General features: G+C 39.8%; 1 protein-coding gene across 1 annotated transcript; it reads right to left on the reverse strand.

Annotated features, from left to right (window-relative positions):
- Positions 1-11,305: 11,305 nt before the first annotated feature.
- On the reverse strand, positions 11,306-20,902 carry LOC117663148 (CMRF35-like molecule 7). The gene is made up of 4 exons (XM_034413065.2): positions 20,817-20,902; positions 18,419-18,751; positions 15,994-16,072; positions 11,306-11,872 (listed from the first exon to the last, which is right to left on the reverse strand). Exons 1-4 carry the CDS (start codon positions 20,854-20,856, stop codon positions 11,719-11,721), a joined length of 606 nt encoding a protein of 201 aa, XP_034268956.2. The 5' UTR covers positions 20,857-20,902; the 3' UTR covers positions 11,306-11,718.
- Between the last annotated feature and the right edge of the window lie 5,186 nt (positions 20,903-26,088).

Raw genomic sequence — 26,088 nt, forward strand, 5'->3', positions numbered from 1 at the left:
AAGTAGCTTTTGGATGGGTCCATTGTAACTTTGAATACAGGTAGTCTGCGACTTACAACAGTTTGCTCAAAATTACAACAGCACTGCAAAAAGTGACTTGTGACCATTTTTCACACTTAACAACCATTGCAGCATGTCTGTGATCAAAATTCAAATGCTTGGCAACTGGTTCATACTTATGACAGTTGGAGTGTCCCAGGGTCATGTGATATCCTCTTTTGTGACCTTCTGACAAGCAAAGTCAGTGGGAAAGCCAGATACACTTAACAACCGTGTTATTAATTTATCCTCTGCAGTGATTCACTTAACAAGTGTGGCAAAGTCATAAAATGGGGCAAAACTTAGTTAACCAATTTCTCATTTAGCCACCTAAATTCTGGGCTCAATTGTGGTCGTAAGTTGAGGACTACCTGTAGTTGCTAAGCAACTGGTTGTAAGTCGAGGACTATCTATATCTGAGAGGTAGATTTTAAAAAAATGTTCTGCTAGTCTTCTTTACAGAGAAGAATGTCATCTTAAATTTAACATTAGCTCCATTTGCAGAAACATTTGCTGTTTTTCCCCATCTGTGCCAACATCGTATGGTGGATAGTTTTCCGAGACAGCTAGTTGCACTTTAATTTGACTTTCAAGCACTGGAGCTGTTAGGTTCAATGATATTGTCATGTTGGAAAGTGGGGGAAAAAAAAGAAAGTAAGTAGTATTTCCAGGAGAGAGTTAAGAAAGCTAAAATGAATCACAGTATTCACTCTGTAGAAACAGGACTGGCAATAGATTTTGCTGTTATCTGGAGAGATTAGGTCTGGCTGCTTAGTAGCCAGATATAATTTCTTTTTTGATCTATGGGGCTAGCTAGAGAAAAAGCTGCTGCAGCAAGAAACAGTAAGAAATAACAGGGAGTTTCAAAACGGCCTTTCTCAGCTTCCAAAGGGATGGACTTGAATGCCCAGAATTTCCCAGGTAGAATGGCTGAGCCTGAGAATACTGGGAGTTGAAGTCCCAAGTTTGAAAAGGCTTCTCCAAAACCTCAATCTTCATGCTAATCATGTATAGAGAGGACATGTTGACCTATGCCAGTGTTTCTTAATCTTAGCAAATTAGCAAGGGTGTCTGGGAAGGTCTGAGAGTTGGTCCACACCAGTGGTGGGTTGCTACTGATTCACCCCGGATCAGGTGAACCGGTGGCGGCGGCGGGAGGCTCTGCCCACCCCAGGGGTGGGTTCTAAATTTTTTTACTACCGGTTCTGTGGGCGTGGCTTATTTTGTGGGTGTGGCTTGGAGGTCATGTGACTAGGTGGGCATGGCTAGCTGGTCAGAGTCATTTCTGGAAGGTCCTTGCACTTACGACCCAACTCATTTGTTTGCTTTTAACACTGATCAGCTGTAGGACGGCCCTTTGAAGCCCCGCGGCAAGAGTTTAAACAGTTTTTTTCCCTCTAGTCATCAGCTGGGACTCAGGGGACAGCAATAGATTGGGGGTGGGACCAAATAAAAGGTAAGAATAACGTGGGTGGGTTGGGGGGTGGGAGGGTGGGGGGGTGGGAGAACCGGTTCGGTGACGTCATATCATCACCGCTACCGGCTCCGCCGAACCGGGCTGAACGGGGAGGAACCCACCACTGGCCCACCCGCCCAGATGTTTCTGCGCATGAGTGCGTGTGCACCCATGAGCAAACCGGTAGTGACGGGTTTTGAAACCTGCCCCTGGTCCACACATCTTAAATTTTCTAAGGTTGAGAAAGACTGATCTATGCCTTAAAGTGAAAATATAAATTTACATGGGACCAGCCATCAGCTCTTCAACTTCCCTGCATTTCTACCATTTTCATAAGTAGAAGAAAACTCCCTGGGAAACAGTCACTGACAAATATGGAAAGGGGCAAGCCAAACACCATCACAAGAAACACAAGGAACTTCCAAAATTATTTCTCAATACTTGGTTGGAAGGATTTCTTTTTCCTAAATTGTCTTTGACAAAGATTATTGCATCCAAAGCATGTTGGAGAATGTGGCAACTACCTATTGGGCAAGCCAAATCTTTATGGTTTTTTTCCCCAGAAAGCAGAATTTAATTTCCTATTGATCAATGTCACAAATGCCAATTGTGTGGAGAATAAAAAAGATACAATGAACATTAATTTTTCCTCTGAATTCATTGTGGGACACAACACGTCAAAAATGAAAAAAAGTATAATTATAACAATTCAAACAGAATTGCATACATGAATTGGAAAGAAAGCGTTCCTTAGAGACCTTCCCAAAGAGTTGGAAAATGAATATACACCTACCTTTTTGAACTTCAGCTTTTATAGTCACAGTACATTTATTATAACTCTATATGTCAGGCTTGTTTGAGTTCTCAGGATTATAATTTAAGACGCAGCATATCGGGAAGCACCTGTGCATTGTTCTCTTTTTATTCAGCAAGCAAAGCAACACAAACATTTTGTTTCATTTCTAGGCAGTATTTCTTTACAAGTATTCCTCCTCCTGGCCCAGATAACACCCGCAATAAATCCAACAGCAGCAGGTTGAGTTAAAAGTGACTGCCCAGGCATTTGAGAATGAATTCTTTCTCTACTAGCAAAGTAAGACTTCGTGCATCTAGTGAAGGCTATCTTGTTACGTTGATAGTCTAGACAGGGGTGGGCTTCAAAAATTTTAGCAAGGGGTTCTCTGCCCGGTTGCTGGGTGGGCGTGGCCATGGTGGGTGTGGCCTAGTTGGCCTCCTGCACCATGGTAGGGAGTGTTTTTGCCCTCCCCAGGCTCCAGAGGCTTTCCTTGAGCTTCCGGGAGAGTGAAAACAACCTCCCCAGGCTCCAGAGGCCCTCTGGAGACCCATTTCCAGCCTTCCTGAACTTCCAGTAGGCTTGTTTTTCACCCTTCCTGAGCCTCCGTGCATCCCCTGCACTTACCTGCATTCAAAACGGGTTGTGTGGGGACTCCTGGGAGGGGAGGGGCGTGTTGGGTGGGGCCAGCCAGGAGTGGGATTTGGGGGTTCTCCAAACAGCACAGAATCTTAGCTAAAGGTTCTCCCCACCACAGCCCACCTCTGAGTCTAAAGAGTTAGCTAAAGACTGTATGAGTATTGTTACTTCAATTTTCTACTCCCCACTTAAAGATAAGTATAGGATATTTATCCTAGTTGGCTTTTCCCCCATATCTCTCTGGGTGGCAGTTGCTCTCTCACATCTGTTAGGATATGAACTTCCCCATTCTTTTCTGTCTCCCCACCACAAAGCCCATCTGCACATGATAGAATTTCCTCCAGAAGGCGACACTTTTTCTTTAGTGCTCTTGTCCACATTCAGCCTGTTCCGCTTCTGTGAATCTTGTCCCAGCCTCTTCTTAGACCAGGAACAAACTTTCAACAGCCAGCAATGTCCAGGTTTGTCTCTGTCTGCCTGTCATTTTACTTTTGTCCTCCTTTTTTTCCTCCTGATGTCATCACCAGTCTCCTTCTTGCCTGCTGAACAGTAGTTCCCCTTTCCTATGGGAAAGTACGTTATACTATCTCAGGGTTCTGCTATCAGCTACAAAAAAAAACCCCGCACAACATTTCTAGGTACAGGTAGTCCTCGACTTACAACAATTTGCTTAGTGACCATGCGAAGTTACAACGGTGCTGAAAAAAGTGACTTATGACCATTTTTCACACTTATGAACTCACTCCCCATGGTCACATTTGGATGCTTGACAACCGATTCATATTTACGAAGGCTGCAGTGCTGCAGTGCTCTGGGGTCATGTGATCGCCTTTTGTGACCACCTGACAAGCAAAGTCAATGGGATAGCCAGATTCACTTAACAACGGTATTACTAATTTAACAACTGCAATGTTCACTTAACAAATGTGGCAAGAAAAGTCATAAAATGGGGTAAAACTCACTTAGCAACATACATTTTGGGCTCAATTGTGGTCGTAAATTGAGGGCTACCTGTATCTGAGTATGTACATGACAGTATGCTAAAGAGTCATGGTTGACTATGGATTGCTTAGTGTTTGAGTGCTTGATTGATTGACTGATTATCTACTATTAAGTGAATGTCAACTCTTAGCAATCACATAGATTTCTTCTCCATGGCAATATGTCCTTGTCTTTTAGGTCTTACAACAGGACATCCATTAACAATATAACTGTGTCCATCAACCTTACTACTGATTGTTCTCTTCTTCTTTTTCCCCTTCCCCTTTCCCAGCATTTCAGCCTTCTCAAGACAGTTAGACCTTTGTATAATGTGTTGGAAGTAGGATCATGTCAGCCTGGTTCTTCATGTCTCAAGGGAGAACTCTGATTGACTGTTGACTGACTCAATCTGTTTCTTTGCTTGACATAAAAAAGAGATGAAGCCAAACTATTATCAAAAAAATGCCTAGAAAATGCGTGCCATAATTCCTCCATCCAACACTTCATACTTATTCCCTCCTTAGGGGCAACTTCTGCTGCTGGACCAACACAAGTCATTTCATTTTAATAATGTGAAGCATCAAAACCTCCTGGATGAGGTTCTTCTGTTTCTAGCAGCTAAATGGCCACATAATTTAGCAACTGGATAGGGGAGGGGCAGTCCTACAGCCAGTCAACCGGCCACCAATATCTGAAGACAACTTTCCTGCAACATAGGAAGTCCACCCATTGTCCTAGGAGAATATATTTTCAAGCCAGAACTTCTTGAATCAGCAGTGGCCTGACAATGAGATGGAGGCTCATTGGGAGGCCATGTTCTTGAAAAATGGTACTCGAGCCCATTTTGAACTGGGATGAGGAACACTGAGTGCCATCAACATTGTTCTTTGACAGGAAATTGAGAAAGAATTCTCGAGAATTCCAATTCAAAATGGAATCAAAAATTTGGAGGACATTAAATCATTTCTCTTTTTGCAATTAGTTGTGATGAATCATTTATTGGTGCTCCGCTACTTGTTTATATTTATTTATTTGCAAGTATTTGCAAGTATTTTATTTATTTGCAAGTATTTATATGCCGCCCTTCTCCCGAAAGGACTCAGGGCGGCGAACACAGGTAAAAACAAATAAACAGATAAAAACATACAATTAAAACCAATTAAAACCAGTTAAGATCGAATGATAATAAATAATAATAAGAGGCATGCTGTACAGTTAAATAAAATGAAAGAAGAAATTCTGCTTTCTTGAGCCTTGAAAACAATTATTGAAAGTGATACCTTTGAGTGATACCTTTGAACTGTGTCAAAATAATCAGAAACAAAATAAATGGGTTGGGGATTGAACTGATAAATAGTTTATTAATGCTGGATTCATGACTGGGATTTTGAGGGGAGGGGAAGGAAATCTTCACCTGTTTTGGAGATTTAATGTGTAACTCACCACACACCTGTTTGCAAAGCTCTGCCCAAAAAGACTTCAATCTCATTGTCAAGTTAGTTAATTACATGAATTTACTGTTGTTTGTGAAGGTTTAGGTACTATTCATGAAATGTTTCTGTTCCACTTTAGTTTCAATGACTGTCAAAGGGAAATACGCTTGGATGGATTTGTGAGCTGAAGGAAGTTGTCCTATTTTTAGAATAATATGGAAAAAAGACTATGTGAAGCTTTAAAAAAATAGTAGCTTTCAGATGAGATTGTTATGTTTGGCAGATGTATAAAACTCCTAGAACATCCGAATCCGAAGCTTCAGGACAAAAACATCATTATCATTGCTCATCATAGCATAGTTGAAGTATCTATAGTCAACATCAACTATGGATACAGCAAGTTGGGGTTAAACATGTTTATTTTCTCTTGCTGATGAAACTTTCAAATATATGGTTCTTGAAAATGCCCTTGAGGGGAAAAAAAAAAAAAGAATTGAACTATATCTAGGCAGCTATACAATTCAAGTAATATGTCTTAGATGTCATGGATGAAGATTTCATTTTATTTATGTATTTAAATAATTTATATGACCACCCATCTCATAATAGTAACTTTGGGTGATGTACAAAGATTAAGACCCAACAATTATAGCAATTACCCATGGTATCCCAAGTAATGACATCTTCCATTCATTAAACACATCATCCTCTACTATAGGGCAGGCTTAATAGCAATAGCATTTAGATTTACATCAGGGGTGGGTTCTACTTACCTTTACTACCGGTTTGCAACAGGGCCGCGCGCGCATGTGCAGAAGCTTCTGCGAATGCGCAGAAGCATTTTGATGATGTCGGGGTTGGTGGGCGGAGCTTCTCGCTGGTTTTATTACCGGTTCTATAGAACAACCCACCACTGATTTACATACCGCCCCATAGTGCCTTACGGCATTCTCTGAGTGATTTACAATGTTGTATTATTTTTTATGTTGCCCCTAAACAATCTGGGTCCTTCCCGGAAGGATGGAAGGCCGAGTCAACTTTGAGCCCCATCAGCATCAAACTGCAGGCTGTGGGCAGAATTTTGCCTGCAATATTGCATTCTAACCATTGTGCCGTCAGTTAACCTCTTGGCTTTGAATACCTGGAAAAACAGCCAGGTTTTCACAGTCCTACCCAAGTCCAATAGTGTCAAGGCCATTTGCCTTTCTGAGGGATTGCTGTTTCCACCAGGCAGGCACTTGTACAGAGACTGTGTGGCATTTGCTAGGTTGTGAGATCTGTACAACAGTGGGAACCTCAATATATGGAAGTTGTGGTTTCTCTATCACTAGGTGATTTTTAAAAAGAGCCTTGACAACCACCTTTTTAGAAGAGCTTAATTGTTTTTTTGGGGGGGGGACGGGACTCTGCAGAGTAGTCATTGACGTATTTCCTGTGGTCCCTTACAAATCCACATTTTGAAGATTCTAGGACATAGTGTAAGTTTGATGTAAATTTGAAGCATTTTTCTAAGATTTACAAATGTTTTTGGTTACAATATATCATTCATTTTAACATTTTGTGATAAAATTATTGAAGGAGGCAATTTTGAAGAGGGCATAATATGTTTATTAAAAGGGGGCACGGATTCCAAAAGGTTGAGAAACAGTATTTTAGACTATTGTAACTATAATATAGTTTGTGGACAGGAAATATTTTCTGTCTAGGTAGGAGACATTTTAGGAGCCAAAGACAGAGCTACACATTTTAGTTCATTTTTCAGAGGTGAGTTGCAAGGGTGGGACCATTTTATAGGTCATCCTTGAAGCCATCTGATATTTGACAGACTCTGACAGACTCAAGATAATCTGGAATCAAAGTTTGAAGGTAGGGAAGGATGTGTGCAACCCACAAGTTGCTCAAACCTAGACCTGTATGAGCTGATCGAGAACATACCATACATATCAGTGGTGGGTTTCAAATTTTTTTACTACCGGTTCTATGGGTGTGGCTTGGTGGGCGTGGCTTGGTGGGCGTGGCAGGGGAAGGATACTGTAAAACCTCCATTCCCACCCCACTTCAGGGGAAGGATATTATAAAATCTTCATTCCCTCCCCAATCCAGGGGAAGGTTATTACAAAATCCCCATTTCCTCCCAATCAGCTGGGACTTGGGAGGCAGAGAATAGATGGGGCAGGGCCAGTCAGAATTTCTACTACCGGTTCTCTGAACTACTCAAAATTTCTGCTACCGGTTCTCCAGAACTGGTCAGAACCTCCTGAAACCCACCTCTGATACATATGCACACACACAAATGTCAGTGATTGGCAGTAAGATGCTATCAACAATTAAACATAGCATTCCGAGTAGAGCAGGGGTGTCCAATCTTGGCAACTATAAGACCTGTGGACTTCAACTCCCAGAATTCCCCAGCTAGCCATCCTGTGCTAGAGATTTAGCATGTATTTGGTGAGATTTGTTTCACCTCAAAAGACTACTTGTCCAGCAAATTCAATTCAACCTTTAACCCACCATTAGTATGTCAGGACAAATCCAACCTTCTGGTTCATTGCACTGCAAGCACAAGCTATCAACTATTTCTGAGGGGCAGGAATTGATATGAGTGCTGCCATTGAGAAAGCAGTCCGATTATCTCTGGAGACCTTTTGAGCAGTTTGTGTTGGAACTGAGGTGTGCACAAAAGAACCAAAGGTATTGTAACTTGGAATCATTATTTGTGAAATAACTGCTGACACATTCTATTGACTTCTGAGGTTAGTGAGCTCACTAGAAATATCAGTCCTAGTACAGGGAAAAAAATGGATTGATTTATGAATGATGATCTTATCATCAAAGGAAATGGCCTAAACGTGGTTCATTCAAACAGCTCAATCTTGTCATCTTGTCATCTTCCTAGCCACTCATTTCCAAATAACTCCAGTAAAAAAAAAATCTATCAGCTGGAAATACCTCATAACCTTCGGTGTGAAACCCACTGGGGCAAGTGCTAAGGTTTAGAGTTTGTGAAAACAAATGTTTCTGATGTTTGCAGAAAGCTCAACATTATCCGAGTACCCTCAGGAGGTTACATATGTACATTTATGGATGGTACGATTGCAGTGATACTCCTCATCCAACAAGCTTTGTCACTTGTATGTCTGTGTGCTTTGGGATCAGTTTTGACTCTGGCTGACTGTCTGGACAAGTCCCTGCAATTTTCTTCAGAATTGTAGGAACTGTAGTCCAAAACATTTGGAGGGTACCCCAAAAGTGTTTTTTCAAGAGGCAACTGGACTTTCTGGTTTTTTCTTTGATGGTGTAGGGTTTCCTGCCTAAATTGGACTAGAATATTTCCAAGATCCCTGCACAGAATACATATATTTAGATATATTTATTTATAGTGTATGGGAAATGGAGCCTAGGATGCACTGAGCTATATTGATTGTTCTTAGCTGGCAACAGTAGCCCAGGAGTAAGCAAGAACAGCAGTCCAGAGGTGAGTTTCAGCAGGTTCTGACCAGTTCTGGAGAACCGGTAGCGGACATTTTGAGTAGTTCGGAGAACTGGTAAATACCACCTCTGACTGGCCCTGCCCTCATCTATTGTCTGCCTCCTGAGTCCCAGCTGATCGGGGGGAAATGGGGATTTTGCAGTAACCTTCCCCTGGATTGGGGTGGGAATGAAGATTTTACAGTATCCTTCCCCTGCCACGCCCACCAAACCATGCCACGCCCACCAAGCCATGCCACGCCCACAGAACTGGTAGTAAAAAAAAATGAAACCCACCACTGCAGTAGTTCCATTGTGTTGTCACTACCCCCCCCCCCACCTTTCTACCTATAGTGCTAATCTCTTTCTCTTTGAAACAACTGCAATATGGGGACAGCAATTGCTGTCTTGGTGCACAATGATATATGGTCATTAGATAGCAAGGATATTTCTAGATATAAATACACTTATTATTTAAAAAACAACAACAACAGCAAAGCAAAATTTATTTAAAGAATTTTCCATTAAAAATCTAGATACATACTTTTTTCTATCCCTAGCTGGTTCTGTCAGGACCCTGATAGGCGGACACATTTTATTAAGTGCCTCAAGCTTTTGTGAGACACAGCTCATTTCATCTGCTATAGCTCATCAGGCAGCTATAGTAAGCATAAACGTAAGCAACAGTTATCAGATGTTGGGCTACCATGGACTACCATGGGTCTACTCTACCTCACCTAGATGGCTCTGTGGACCCTAAACTGTTTTTCTCCCCTGTATTAAAATCAGAAAGCAAATGTTTCAGCATTTGCAACTATTGAGAATAGACTTAAGAATTCATCTGACCTAATAAATCCTGCTGAAAGACCTTGGAAGTTGAAAATGTAATACATTTATTTATATAAGCATCCCTTAAATGATGAATGGTGATGGAGATAGAGATGGATGCTGGGAATTGTAGTTCAAATGTTGAGAAGGCCGCTACAGACCATGTCCAAGGAGATTTCAGTCATCCAGGTCATGGTTGTCTCAAAGGGGCTTTTTCCCCTTGAGGGGAAAAAAAAAACATTTTGCTTCTCATCCAAGAAACTTCATCAGTTTGGGCTGGATATTGGTTGGGGGTGGGGGGGCAGAGAATTAGTTCTCAGAAGGATTAGTTCTGAGAATTCTTCTATTCCCCCCTCACCATCCACTCAGAACTGAGGAACCTTCTTGGATGAGAAACGAAACATCTTCTTCCTCAAGGGAAAAAACATAGTCCAGTTGCCTTTTGAAAAAGCATCTTTGAGACAACCATGACCTGGATGACTGAAATCTCCACAGACATGGTCTGTAGCGGCCTTCTCAACATTTGAACTACAATTCCCAGCATCCAGGATCTTTCTACCACATGTGGTGGTTATGTAAAAAAGCCAGAGAGTTCTGGCACCAAATTAAGGCATGGCTGGAGGAGATATTAGAACAAACATAGACCTAAAACCAGAATTATTCCTACTAGAAATCATAAAAGGGAATTACAGCAAAGAATCAATATACTTAACAGCAGCAAGGCTGGGTTATTCACAATACTGGAAAAAGGAAGAAATCCCCCCTGGAAGAAGAAATAACAAGGAAGATTTTGACACGTGCAGAAATGGACAGGCTGACACTAGAACTCAAAAACAAGAAGGTGAGACAGAATACTATAAAATCTGGAATAAAGTGTATTATTGGTTGGAAAGGAGAAAAGGAGTTGGAACAAAAAATATTTAGAGTTTGTAGAATTAGTACTGGATAGTATTAATAAATGTAAATAGTAAACAAACAGTAAATAGATAGTAAATGAAGACAAGGGATATGTATATAAGAATAAAGTAGCAATGTATGTTAAATAGTAATTATATTTGTTGTTATGGAAAGAATATGTATGGATATGTTAAGACCAGGATGGTCACACGGTGTCCAATGTTTTTAATGTTTAATAATTTCTTTCTTTCTTTTTTTTTTTTAAAAAAAAGCACCTTTGAGCTACAGACTATGTAAAGTATGTTCAGGAAATGAAAGAGGGCGATAAGAAGGGTGAAAGAGTCCATAAGCAAAGAAGAATGAAGGTTTCAACCTCAGCTATGTACTTTCTCTGGTTTATGTTGCTGATTTACCATTGAATGATGTAAATTAACCAACATTTTTCTTTTTCTCTCCTGGTCTTTCGTAAGGTAGTTGGGAAGATCCTGGCCACAGCCATCATTATTAGAGCACTCATGAAACTTCTTGGTGTGAAATCAGCAGGTCAGGTTTTTGGTTCTCTCCAAGGTGAGGAAGAGACAGCTTTTAGAAAGCAACAAAAATATTATTTTTATTAAAGAAATAACATCCAAATAATTGCCTTTAGTCCTTATTATCTTGATGTTTCTATGACCTTCATCTCAAGAGCTATTTTTTATCATGAAAAAAAAATATCTGCAATTGTATAAATGATTGTGAATGCTTGGGCTATTAATGACTACTGGCTTGTTTTTAGAGTATGTATTATTATTATGTAGGAAATAATGTCAGACAGTTTGACAGTTTGGTGGCAGTAAATATTCTAGGTAGCTTGCTACATTTATATCAATATAAAAGATTTCACAAATGACTATAATAGATACACATGGTTGGCAAAAGAATTATCTTGTGTCTGTGCTGTGGCTGATACGATAACATTTCTGGGGAATCTGATCTGACTCAGTTTAGAATAACAACCCATATTTATGAAGAACTTATCCAATCTTAAGAATCTAGGTAAGCTTTCTTACACAAAATTGGATCTCAATACTGGAGAGGCACAAAACACATTTGTCTGATCTACACTCAAGCTACTTGCAAATTGTCCTGACATACCTGGAAAATCTGGAAGTTAATGATGCAATTGAATGAAATGAAGTCATAAGTTATCTTTTTGCTCCTTCTGTCTCTGAAATCTGGACACTGGGGTGTTTTCCTCTCTTGTACCATATATGCACCCAAAGTATAGCAGCCAGCATAGTTAAAAAGATGGATATTTTCAAGATGAGCAGGATAAAATCAAGGTTTCTGCGTTGATTTCTAAACAGAGAAAAGTTCCAACATTTTATTTTAAATTGTTCTTCATTATGACAAGTAAAATGAGTATAGATAAGCCACTCATTTATTTCACTTTTAATTTACATTGAACTTTTAGTACAAATAGAACAAATGAGTTCCCATATTTACTTCACCATTATCGACCATTATTTTGCTGTGTTTGTAATAATAACAACAACAACAACAACAACAACAACAACAACTACAACTACAACTTTATTGTCTATCCAGGAGTAGGATTATTCTCCTGTATTCAAAATATTATTTTTTTTGTTTTACAGATCACTCGTGTCTTAACTCAGACTGTGTAAAGAACCATCTACCTTTATATAACTCTGCTTATAATTTATGATCATTATTAGAAATTGTGCTACATGTCTCACCATCAAATTCATGTCATCTAAGTGGTTGTGGAAATAGCTCTAAAGAAGAGCTAAGAATCATGGTGCAGACAGGTTGGATGGGCCTAGAAGTCAGATTTTGTTTACTAGGTAAGATACTGAAAAACAATCCTGCCTCCAGATCAGGAAGAATCTTTCTTAGAGGATGAAGATAAAAAGATGAAAGGAGAATAAAGTAATTCTCGTCAATGGATCTAATCCATCAACTTGTACAGGTGGACATAAGTTGCATCTGGTCAGAGTAGCTATTATGTGAGCTGAAAATATAGGACATTGTGATTAGTCCTTTGCAAAGTGAGATCATTCACTTTTCCACATATGACATGTTGGCATCTTTGGCTTCTGTGAGGATGGAGGTTCAATTGCATAGTCCATCTCAGCTGCCTTATAGATCCAGTTGATTTTGGGCAGGGGCTTGAAGATTACTTTAATGATTTGGCAGGCAGTTCTACCACAAACCTTATTAAGTTCTGAAAATCTGAGATAGTTGGCAGGAATGCTCCTGGTCTATCTTTGTGTATCAATGCTGGAAAACAATTTCATCTAAAAATCTACCCCGTTGGTTTGGGGTGAGGCATCATTGATACATTGCTGATACCCAATTATAGATTGATAGCCCAAGCCACATTGGAGTTGTTCTGAGGTCTTCTCCTAGTGATTGAGGAGGAACTGGCTGGATAAAACAAAATCTGGGCAATATGGAGTTAGTCCAGAAATTAGTAGGTTCTTTGGAAGCTTCTATGCTGACTCTGGATAATGATGCACTCTCCTTGAAAGAGCAGGTTTGGGGACAACTTGGGGATTCCCTGGAGTCATGGCTCCTGTTTGATGACCAGATTTATATTACGGTCCTGATTTGCCCAGCTTGAACTACTGTGCCACTTGTGGTTCTTTCTGGACCAGAGACCTTAGTGATGTCCTCATCACTTTGAGGTTGGACTACTACATTCTGTTCGGAGCTGCTTAAGAAAGCTATACAAAATCTTCAGCTGGTGGAAAATGCAGCTGCCCTTATTTTGACATTTGAGAGCTGCTTAAGCAGGGTGTACTTGTTCTTTGGGGACTGCATTGTCTGCAAATAGGTTTCCAAATGTTATTCAAAGTGCTGGTGTTGACTTAGGAAGTTCACATGTTTTAACTCTTAGTCACTTATGGTGTCCTCTTCTTTAAACAGAAATATATCCTGTGTGTTCAACTATGAAAGAGATGCTTCACATCCATCCACAAAGGGTGGAGGGGGAACCCAGAGTTAGGCGGTTGTAGTGGCTGATAAAAATAGCTTGCCACCAGATGGTCTTTAGTCTATTAATTTTCAGGAATATGGCAACACGTTTTATTCTATTGGGGGTTTAGAATCTACGTGGCTACTTGGTTGGTGGTGATTTTTAATTTTATTTTTAAGTTCAATGTTTATTTTTGAGTTTGATTACAATGTTGTAAGGTAGCATTCTGGAATTTCATAGGAATGAATGGTTCTATTTTATTTGTATTTATGGACTGTGAACTGCCCTGAATATTGTGATTATATCTATTCTAACTACAATACCCCCATCTCTCTATCTACCTCATCTCTCTCTCCCTCCCTCCCTCCCTCCCTCCCTCCCTCCCTCCCTCCCTCTCTCTCCCTCTCTCTTATCTCTCTATTCTCTCTCTCTCTTATCTCTCTATTCTCCCTCTCTCTTATCTCTCTCTCACACACAGAGATATCTATTTATCTATCTCTATGTATCTATGTGTATATGTATGTGTGTGCACGCGCATGTGCATATTCTAATAAATAAATAATAAATAACATGAAGTGAATACAAAATGTCATAAAAGAAAAGGTGCCTAACAGAGAAAAATCAAGTGTTCGTTTGAAAATGTCAGGAACCTCTGAGTCAAAATGGAGAAGTAATGGAGCATGAAGCTAGGGAAAAAATCCAGAAAGCATTACAAACATCTATTACAACAGAGAAAATTAAAATTATGCAATAATTTTGGAATATAAGCATTATAGAAGAGCATATTTGGGGGAAGGAGGATTTCCAAGAAGATGTAAAACCCCTATTCAAATGGAGCAAACACCTCTACAGAATTACCTTGGGCTGTTCATATCAGTTCTCAAATGATATGCCATGGGTCTAGTCCAGTAACGGCGAACCTATGGTATGCGTGCTGGAAGTGACACGCACAGCCATCTCTCTGGGCACACCAGCTGTCGCCCGTTGCTCTTCTGGGTTCCGGCATACATATGTGCGACAGCCAGCTGTTCTTTGCATGCATGGAAGCACTGGAAGCTGGAAGAGCAACAGGCGATGGCTGGCGTGCCCAGAGAGATGGCTCTAGGTGCCACTTCTGGCTGATCTTCCGGTTTCCGGCACATGCATGCACGCTGGCCAGCTGGTCTTCGTGTGTGCATGCACACCAGAAACCAGAAGATCAGGTGACCGGCATGCATGCATATGCCAGAAACCGGGAGCTCAGCATGCGCGCACTGGGGAACTGCTCTTCTGGTTTCTGGTGCTCCTGCGCATGCGTGCCAGGGATCTGCTTTTCTGGTTTGCTCCCCCCGTGTGTGCACTCCCATTTCAGCACTCAGTGCTGAAAAAGTTCGCCAGCACTGCCTAGATTATCTTACCCCTTCAACTCAGCAAGGAAGTCAGGCTAATCTTCAGATGGAAAGTGAAATCACAGAGGTAATGATAAAATGGTGGACAGTTTCTATTACCTTAAAGTAGGCTAAAAAAATGGATGGGGTCTGTAGTTTATGTTCCGCCATCTAGAGATACAATGTTTTTGGTTGATACAAGAATTCTTTTAGCAGAACATACTACCTATGGAATTCCTGCCAGAAAATGGCTTAATGTAGCTTAGGCATGGGTTCTGTGCTGCCTGCTCTAAAACAGGGGTGTCAAACTGGCGGCCTGTGGGCTGGATGTGTCACACGTAGGCCACGCCCACCCCAGCTCCGCAAAGGGAAAACATCACGAAATGTCACATGACGGCAACGTGATGCCGCAGGTTTGACACCCGTGCTCTAGAACATAAATTAATAGAGTTGGAAAGAATCTTGGAGGTCTTCCAGTCCAACCCCTTGCTCGATATAGGGAGACCCTATAGCCCTATACCATTCCAGACATTTTTAGAGATCCCTAATTTTAATAAGAGTTCTTGAATTTTCTGCTTTACTTCAGTGTTTCTTAGTTTTAGGAAATATTTTAATTTAATTTTAATTGTGCATCAGCTGCTGGGCACCGCAAGTGGAGAGTAGAATTTAAAGATTCAGCAAAGCAATAAACAAATGTATGAAGCATCATATTTTGGTAGAATGGGAGGAACAAAGAAGGTGGTGCTAATTGTGGTCCCTGGCATTCAAGTAGGGGAAAATCAATGAGTGCCTTTTGTGTGTTTTGAATTTTCACAACTTTGCTTTTGGTTATGATGGCCAGGTTGTCCAGAGGTAATCAGGTTGCTGCTAAAGTACAGTATAGTTTGGAATCCTGTTTTACTTAAGAAGTATCTACTGGTACGGGGGTGGGCAACTGTGGCCCTTTTACAACCTGTGGACTTCAACTCCCAGAATTCCTGAGACAGCTGTCTCAGGAATTCTGGGAGTTGAAGTCCACAGGTTGTAAAAGGGCCACAGTTGCCCACCCCCGTACTGGTAAACTATCTGGAATTTTCCTTGGAATATCAAATATAAGCAAGAAATTAGAATACCTTTCAGGAGATAACGGAGGTTCACTTGATTCTACTGTTTTATTTTCTTTGTTTCTAGATGTAGGTGTGGAAACATCATCTATAGATAATAACATATTTTGTCAAATACTAAAGTAGGAGATAAAAATGAATGCGTTCACATTTCCTGATTTATGTACTTATTAAAAAGAGGTACCAAACTGGACTTAAGTTGTTTCGAATATTATGATAATAATAAAGATTGTTGTTTAGAACATGCAGTTTAAGAAATATAGGACACAATGATCCATGAGTTCAAGCATGATGTACTCTCTATCTGTGGCCAAATCTATGAAAATCACAGGTATTGTATTATGTATCTTTTTTTAAAAAAATTTGATTTATATGCCGCCCTTCTCCGGAGACTCAGGGCGGCTTACAATGCGTTAAGCAATATCTTGGCTGCACTTTTGAAAATACCTGGCCAATGTTCTACTAATTTAAAATATTTATGTATATTATAATTATACATTACTATTCATTTACAAATGTCCCATTCGAAAGAGCAAAAAACATACAGTAAAGCAATTCTCTCTACAAGATCGTTACAACAAACCTTGCCTCTCCTTGTTATAAAAGCAAGTCTTGCATGATAAAATAGACCATTTATTGAAGAGAATACAAACAGTGAGGAATTACCTTTGTTTAAGCATATAAAAGCTCCTCTGTTATAAGTTAGGGGCAGAAAGGCTCCAAGAACATTTGAGGTGGGTGGGGGATGTATACGATGAGGCAAGAGAAGATCTGTCATTCTGGCTTGTGCAACTTCCTCCTGCTGGATTTGAGGATTTTCCTATCCTCTTCTTACCCTGGTATAGTGGTATCACCCTCATCTTTCAATTGGCTGTCCCATGGAATTGTATTGGGGACCCTCAAGTCAATATGTTGTGTGGCTGCTATGGCAGGTGCCTGCAGGGAAATCTCCTGTGCTCACTCAAGTAGTGGATAACCGGTAAGGAGGCAAGTCAACCTGGAGAAGTACATTATGCCATTGCTCTGGACAGCAGGTAGAGACAGAAACTAATAGGACCTTGGCAATTCACTCCAGCCTTTCATTTTATCTAAAATGTACCTTTGAAGGATAATTGTGTTGGGATATTGTTTCTAGCCAAATTGCTTTTCAAGAAGACTGTACTGGTGGTGGGTTTCAAAATTTTTTACTACCGGTTCTATGGGTGTGGCTTGGTGGGCGTGGCATGGCATGGTGGGCATGGCTTGGTGGGCGTGGCAGAGGAAGGATACTATAAAATCTCCATTCCCTCCCCAATCAAGGAGAAGTATACTGCAAAATCCCCATTTCCTCCCGATCAGCTGGGACTTGGGAAGCAGAGAATAGATGGGGGCGGGGCCAGTCAGAATTTTTACTACCTGTTCTCCGAACTACTCAAAATTTCCACTACCAGTTCTCCAGAACTGGTCAGAACCTGCTGAAACCCACCTCTGGACTGTACATGCTTTAATTATACTGATGGACAACAGGCTATACCCCTAAATGCAGTTTACAGAAGTAGCAACATCTGGGATGTTGTGAGACACTTTTTATAGCATTAGCAATAGCACTTAGACTTATATACTGTTTCATGGTACTTTTACAGCCCTCTCTAAGCGGTTTACAGAGTCAGTATATTGCCCCCAACAATCTGGGTCCTCATTTTACCGATCTTGGAAGGATGGAAGGCTGAAGTCAACCTTGAGCTGCTCAGAATTGAACTCCTGGAGTGAGCAGTGAGTTAACCCTGCAGTACTGTATTCTAACCACTGTGCCACCACAACTGTTAATACATCTTAACTCTTCTTAATACACCACGGCTCTTATACATCTTTACATTATTTCTACATACTTAAGAGGCTAAACAGGTGTTGTTGTTTAAAATGGAAACTAATTCTCTGAAATCTAAGCAAAACCAATAATGAATAACAACAAAGAATCCTCGACTTATGACAGCAATGGAGCCAAAAATTTCTGTGGCTAAGAAGCGAGACATTTGTTAAGTGAGCTTTGCCCCATTTTATGACCTTTCTTGCCACAGTTATTAAATGCATGTTACAGTTGTAGAGTTACTAACACGATTGTTCAGTGAATCTGGCTTCTTCATTGACTTTGCTTGTCAGATGGTTGCAAAAAGTGATAACATGATCTTGGGACCCTGCAGCCTGCATAAACACATGCCAGTTCAATTTTGATCATGTGACCATGGGGATGCCACGATGGTCATAAATTTGAAAAACGGTCATAAGTGACCTTTTTCAGTGCCATTGTAGTTTGGAATGGTCACTAAAAAAATGATTGTAAGTCAAGGATTACCTGTACACAGTTCTAGTATTTAGATAGAAACAACAGTGCATTATCCTCCTATGGTTGCATGATGGCCCTCTTCCTAAAATAATAACTATAGCAAAAGGATACCTGCAATAATGATTACTTCCACCGGCTGCCAGGTGTCATATTTTCTCTCCACCCCACATAGATAAGTCCCAGCATCATTGTAAGTGAGGTTCTCCATGACCACACTGAATTCACGAAGTACATGGTTGTCTTTGATGGACATTCCATTCTGCTTCACCTCTTTCTCTGATCCTGTTGTTCGGATGGTGCGGTTATGAGAACAGAATCTAAATCTTTCTTCTCTGCACCAATACTTGACAGCTTCTTCATCCCCTCTTCTATATTTGCAGCTGATAGTCGCTGAGCCCCCATGGGGAGAAATCACTACTTTAGGAGTCTCCAGCATCCAGCAAACTGAAAAACAGTTACAACTATTTTTACTAAAAAAATAAAATAAAAATAACACAGACCCCAGAACGATACAGTGCATCCAGAGTTCCACTTAAGTTTCTGTAGCCTGCATGAAATTAATTGGATAAAGAGGAAAGAATTTACTCATCTTCCCTAAACAGTTTGCTCTTCAGAAGGGTTCATCTTCAGTTATCCCCAAGTTAAGAAGGCTTGTGAACTATTAAATTTGATCCCAGATGTCTGAAGAACACCATGTTAGTCAAAGCTGATTTATATAATCACTTTTCTTAAAGAGAGTCCATCATGGATTTCCCTCAATTTAAAATGCAGTAGTCGACAAAATGAATCAGCCTCCCCAGTTTCTGAACCAAGTGCCCGCCTGCAATCCCTTTTCAGCAAGAAAAGGGATTGAAAAAAAATCAGCAAGAAAGCAAAAAAATAAAAATAAAAACAAACCCAAAAATGAGCAGGACAAATATTAACATCTTATTTCAAGAGCGAACGAAACTTCTTTAGAGAAGGATATTTCACAGGCAGCCGAGAAAATCGGGCCAGGAAAATGAGAGAAATGCATGGGGCAAAAGGAAAGCTTGGAAAACAAGACAAATGAAGAGTAGGAAGCTTTCAAGAAAGTGCCCAGCCCTGTGGGATCTCTTCTAATCCCTCTTCTGTTTTGACATTGGAGTTTGTCCTTCTTCTTCTTTATGCAACTATTTCTAATGAAGTCTTGTTAATGCACATTTTTCCTCTGAATGCATTACCATTTTAATATGTTTATTTTAGACAAATTGATTTTTCACTAGAGAAAGGCTGATAATCTGTGTTGCCTATCATACTGCTGGAGACTTTCTTTGGTCAATCTCATTTCACTAATCCACTCCCCTAGAAACTTTTTGTTGACTTTTATTAAGAATTTGAATTATTATAATAAAATCTAATATAAATTAAATTTAGAGAAAGAAAGGAAAAAATAGAAAGATTAAAAAGGGCAAGGGAAAAAGAAGAAATAAAAAAGTAAGAGCATAGTAAAGGGAAAAGAAATATATAAAGAAGTGACTTCCAATTTTCATCATAAGTTTAAACAAATTTAGTAACTCTTCATCCTCTCTTAGCTTACAAACATTTATCGCTTTATCCCGTATCCCATCTCTTATCTATACATAAATCCATAAAACATTTTTTCAGTCCTTTCATCAGCAGAAAATCCAAAAAGAGTAGCCAGAAGTAACAATATATCTTATTTTAACCTTGCTCAAATAAGCCAGCTTTATATTTCTTCCTTTTACAGTCTTAATCTTTAGTTGTTCAGACATTGTTATAGCATTTGATTTCTTTTTGTTTGTTCTTTGTCCTATTACACAGACTTCTGGCTATTTTTTTTTCTTTTTAAACATCCCTGATGATGTCAGATTTGAGGTTCAGAATGTATGAAAATAGGCTGAAAAAGGTTGCCAGACACAGGATGATTAAGGAAAACATAACAAATTGAAACATGGATATGAAACATCAACATCAATTCAAAATAAAATTATTGCCTTTGACCCAACACAAAAATGTTTGAGCAAGAATGGATCTATATTATTTACTTAGAATGGTGTTTAAATGGCTATGCATTATTCAGAAAGAAAGAAAGAAAGAAAGAAAGAAAGAAAGAAAGAAAGAAAGAAAGAAAGAAAGAAGGAAAGAAAGAAAGAAAACTGGTATATTGCTTACCCACCAATTTTTCAATGTATTCTGAAATGAGCTGCCATCAGATCAGTAGACTAAAACATCCCCCAGCCCTACCTGAATTCCTTGATGTAATTGTAGTCAAAAGCTTCTAATACATTTCTATCTCACATTGTAGTTTCTCTATTGCAATTTGACCATGAAGCATAAATGGGTGTCCCTAGAATGTAATGTTCTATATTTGTATTTCTGCCTTCCTTTCACAATTTTGTCATCTGCCAAAAGGACCAGAGAGAAACTCTGCTCCACATCATTGGCTAAATTGTCCAACGTGCATATATCTTTGTTGCAGGTAGCTGAACCCAAATCTAATCTACTCCCCAGTTCCAATAGTTCTCACCATGGAATAATGTCCAAATCAAGCCATAGAAAAGATTCATTGTTCTTGTTTAAGTAAGATGTTGTTGCTGTTTTTTTACAAAAATGTAGCTTCTCTTTCTAAGTTGTTTCCAGAATCTTCTTTCATTTTCATCTCAACCACAGACCTTGGAGACTTTTTTTTTTGCCTCTGGTATTCTGTTGAAATAACTATGTTTCACCAGAGGAAGAGGCCAGATCTTGCTTAATTTTTAAAAAGAAAGCACATGATTATTAATCCCCAAATTGGCATATTGGTAAAGTAGAAACTGCAAACTCATTCTCAGAATAGAACAAGTACCCAGATTTTACAGTTACTGACCAATGCAGTGGTCTTAGATCCTTCATATTACAAATGTAGACAAGAAAAACACTGGGTTTGGGCATGTTTAACATTTCACCATTGTAGTAGTTTTAATGTGTAATTACTTGAGCTATAATGATTGCAACCACTTGTTCTAGTTGCTTCCAAAGACAGAAAAATGGAAATAGTAAGTCATATCACCTCTCTACCAATATGGTGATTGTGCCTTAAAGTGAATAAATGTGATGGGGTATAGTAAAAAGGTGGGAAGAAGTACATCCCAGAGGAATAATCAACAACTCAGTTCAGATAGCTTATGTGAGAGAAAGAAGTCATGTGGTTTCCTTTAGTTGGGCAAGATTCTGTCTGTAGGTGAAGAACAATAAAGAAATATTGTTGGAAGATTCACTACATGTCCTTCTTGGTTTTGGGGCCTGACAATAAATCAAGTCTTGCATACATATAGTACTCAATTTATGATCACAATTGGAACCAGAATCTTGGTTGTTGAGTGAAGCAGTTCTTATGCAGGACATTACATGACGACTTCACTTAACAATTGCAATCACGGCACTTCCAGTTGGAAGTTGTTCTTGCAGGCTGTTGAGTAGATGGTGTTCCAAGTAAGGGGCATGGGGTGCCTCAATGGGGTAGGAGAGGCCCTGGCAGGCCCCATGCAGATTGCACAAAGGTTGGAGAAATGCTGCACTGTGGTGCAAAGCCTCAGCTGCCCCATCCCGATCCTGCACTGTGGTACTTGTCAGTGGAAACCCCATGGCTGGGCCTGAAGTAGAAGCTCAGAGCCTTCAGCAGTCACAGCCAGTGGCCAGACTTCAGCCCCAGTGCTGCGGTTGCCTCTGACAAATGCTGCCAGCTTCTCATACTCATCTATTTCCCCACCCATCCCAATCACAGCAGCATTCATCTTCTACTTCAGGTTGGGCCTAAAGTAGAGGTCCAGAGTCTTCAGCAGTCTCAACCAGCTGCCATTGCACTTAAACCTCAACTGCAGTCCTGGGGCTCCAAGAAAGCCAAAGCAAGTTCCTCCCTAGAGAGAAACTATCTTCCTGGAATAGTGCCTCCTTGTTCTTTCAACCCTCCACTGCCCCGGTAGTCCTGTCTTATCACTTCAAAATATACTTCATTGGCTCAGTGACTTCATTAAAGGTAAAGGTTCCCCTCACACATATGTGCTAGTCTTTCCTGACTCTAGGGGGCGGTGCTCATCTCCGTTTCAAAGCCAAAGAGCCAACCCTGTCCGAAGATGTCTCCGTGGTCATGTGGCTGGCATGACTAAATGCCAAAGGCGCACGGAACGCTGTTACCTTCCCACCAAAGGTGGTCCCTATTTTTCTACTTGCATTTTTTATGTGCTTTCGGACTGTGAGGTTGGCAGAAGCTGGGACAAGTAATGGGAGCTCACCCCGTTATGGGGCACTAGGGATTCGAACCACTGAACTGCCAAACTTTTGATTGACAAGCTCAGCATCTTAGCCACTGAGCCACCGCGTCCCACAGTGACTTCATTAGGCACATTTACATTCAAATATTTGCTGTGGTCTTTATCTAAACAAATGCCTTGCTGCTGATCCATCATGATGTGCTCTAACTTGCATAAATGTATAAAGAAGGACTGTAACCTCTTCCCTTTTGAAGCCTATCTTTGCCTCCAGCACTGTCAATAAACCAACCAATTGTACTTCAGCGCAATGTTTCCTGGTCAATTCAAATGTATCTCTGAGAAAATTCTCCTACAGCCTGAACAAATTCTTTGCTTTCTTTCAGTGCAAACATTACCTTCAGAAGAGGTTAGTCAGATTTGCTTTTTGTCATCACAGGCATATCTAGCTTCATCAAGCAGGTGAATTTCAGTATGCTTGCATTTCTATAAGTGCTCGATATCATATCCTTGCTCCCCTGATCATGCTGTTTGCCATCTCTTCCTGTAGGAAAAAAATCAGGCAGAGCTGGGGGTCACAGTTAAATGGGTCATCAGTTTAGAGTCCTTGTGTTGTCACAAGAGATCAAAGTCCACCCACCCCCCTGAATTCTGTTGACCCTTATCATAATCATAATCATAAGTTTATTTTGTCAAGCATATATAAGGTAACAGGTAAAAGTATAAACATAATTTGAATACATGAAAAGAGTAAGTAAAAAAGGAATATTAGGACAGGGACAGTAGGCACGCTGGTGCACTTATGCACACCCTTACAGACCTCTTAGGAATGGGGTGAGGTCAACAGTAGACAGTTTAAGGTTAAAGTTTGGGGAGTTTGGGGAAGAAACTACAGAGTCAGGTAGTGCATTCCAGGCATTGACCACTCTGTTACTGAAGTCATATTTTCTTTTTCTTTTTTTTTTATTGAAAAGTTTTATGAAAAATACAAACATTTTTACCCCTCCACCCTTCCCCCCTCAACCCCCCTCCCCTGCCCACCCTCCCTTCCCCTCCCTCCCCCCACCCCCCTCCCTAGACTTCCCAGAACGAGCACAGGGTATAGCATTCACAAACCAAAAACTAAAATATGCTAACAAATTATTACATTTCATATTCTCCCTAGGTCCTTAACTCCTTATAACTCAGAAAAAACAAACATAAACTACTTAATATTATTTCAGTCATAAGCTATATTTATTTATTTATTTATTTATTGTATTTCTATACCGTCTTTCTCCCGTAGGACTCAAGGCGGTGTACAGTCAAGAAAAATATAGACACACAAACATCATAAAATTGCTAATTAAAATTGTTACTTAGTTTGGTCAATTAAATAAAACCCAGAATTAGATAACATTTAAAAAATCATTTGCATGTTTGTATGTTTAGCCCTGCCTGTTGGAACATCAGGGTCTTGAGGGCACGGCGGAAAGCACAGAGATCAGGGATATTCCGTATCTCCGGGGGCAGTTCATTCCAAAGGGTTGGAGCCCCCACAGAGAAGGCCCTTCCCCTGGGAGTCGCCAGTTGACATAATTTGACTGACGGTACCCTGAGTAGTCCCTCCCTGTGAGAATGAACTGGTCGGTGGGGGGCTATTGGTGGCAAAAGACGGTCTCGTAGGTATGAATCTTCTTATTCGGATACTTCTTCTGTATGTAATCAATCCATTTTCTCCATTCCAATATATATCTCTCATTTGAATGGTCTTTAAGGTATGATGAATTTTTTGCCATTTCCGCCAGATGCACAACTTTTAATGTCCATTCCTCAATAGTAGGTGGATCTTCCTTCTTCCAGTACTGTGCCACCAGTAACCTGGCAGCTGTTATTAAGTTCAAAACCAGCTTAGTCTCTATTACAGTACAATCCGTAACTATTCCCAACAGAAAAAATTGTGGTGTAAATTTAATTTTTTTCTTCAAAATATTTTGAATAATCCACCATATTTTTATCCAAAAAGCCTTAATCTTTTTACATGTCCACCATATATGAAAATATGTAGCATCTTCACACTCACATCGCCAACACTTGGGTTGTAAATTTGGATACATACAAGCTAGTTTTTTTGGGTCTAAATGCCATCTATAAAACATTTTGTAAAAATTCTCCCTTAAATTTTGTGCTTGTGTAAATCTTACATTTCTAACCCATATCTTTTCCCATGTTTCCATCATTATTGGTTCACCTACATTTTGTGCCCATTTTATCATACAATCCTTGACTAAGTCTGTTTCTGAATCTATTTCCAATAATGCATTATACAACCTTTTTATGTGCATTTGACCTTCATCTCTTATTTGCTTTATCAGATTCTCATCCTGCTGCAAAATACCAATTTTTTGATCTTCTCTCCATCTGGCCAGCAACTGTCCATATTGAAACCAAGTCTTAATAATCCCTTCTTCTTTTAATTGTTCCATGGATTTTAACTGTAGTCTGACTCCTTCTTTATAAAGGAGTTCCTTATATGTAATCTTATCTTGCTTTTGCTCTAAATTTATGTTCTCTATCGCGTGTCTGGGTACTGTGCATATTGGTAACCTATCATTTAGTTTATATTTATACTTTTTCCAGACACGCAATAGAGCATTTCTTAATATATGACTTTTAAAAGTCTTATCTACTTTCTTATCATACACTAGGTAGGCATGCCAGCCATAAACCAAACCATATCCTTCAATATTCAATATCTTTTCCTCCGTTAAGTTTATCCAATCTGTGATTGCTGAGAGGGCAGCAGCTTCATAATACAATCTTAAATTGGGCATCTTAAGACCACCTCTTTCTCTAGTATCTTGCAATATCTTTTGTTTGACTCGTGGTTTCTTCCCTGCCCACACAAATTTATTTATGCCCTTCTGCCATTCCAGTCATATTTTCTTCAATCGAGTTTGGAACGGTTTACCTTGCGTTTGTATCTATTATTTGCTTGTGTATTGTTGTGGTTGAAGCTGAAGTAGTCATTGACAGGAAGTACATTGTTGTTGTTGTTGTTGTTGTTGTTATTATTATTATTATTATTATTATTATTATTATTATTATTATTATCATTATTATATACTTATGCTAATTTAGTGCTGTTAATTGATTAGATTCTTATGTATAGATTTGAATAAATCCTCTACGCTGCAACTTTACGAATAATCCTGATTCTTTGCTCTTCATATTCTCTCTCCCAAACAAGCTATTCTGTGAGTTATTGCTGTGTGAATGTTGAATGTGATCTTGGCTGTATTTCAGGGCTTGGGAACTCTTCCTGTACCTTTAAAGCAGCTACGAATGCCTTCTCCCACCCTACAGTTATTGCTAAGTCCCACTCAACATTAGCTAAAGAGTGTCTACACAAACCACCGGAGATTATGTCTTGTGACCTTTCCTCACCCTCTCTTTGGAAAAGAGTCTTCTTTAGAAGAGGAAGGGAAGGGAAGGGCCAACACTTTTGCAAGTTCTTGAAATTCCTGCCCATGCTGGAAATAGAAAGCAAAGAACTATTTGGGTCAGTGCTCC

Source organism: Pantherophis guttatus, chromosome 2 (assembly GCF_059756535.1).
Source record: "Pantherophis guttatus breed Tessera chromosome 2, ASM5975653v1, whole genome shotgun sequence".
Classification (NCBI taxonomy): domain Eukaryota; kingdom Metazoa; phylum Chordata; class Lepidosauria; order Squamata; family Colubridae; genus Pantherophis; species Pantherophis guttatus.

Coding starts and splice junctions, on each gene's coding strand:
- LOC117663148 (XM_034413065.2), bottom strand. CDS start 20,856: ATGAATCTTTTCTATGGCTTGATTTGGACATTATTCCATG. Junction 18,752..20,816: donor GATTTGGACATTATTCCATG/GTGAGAACTATT, acceptor ACTGTTTTTCAG/TTTGCTGGATGCTGGAGACT. Junction 16,073..18,418: donor GGAAGTAATCATTATTGCAG/GTATCCTTTTGC, acceptor TATTATCTATAG/ATGATGTTTCCACACCTACA.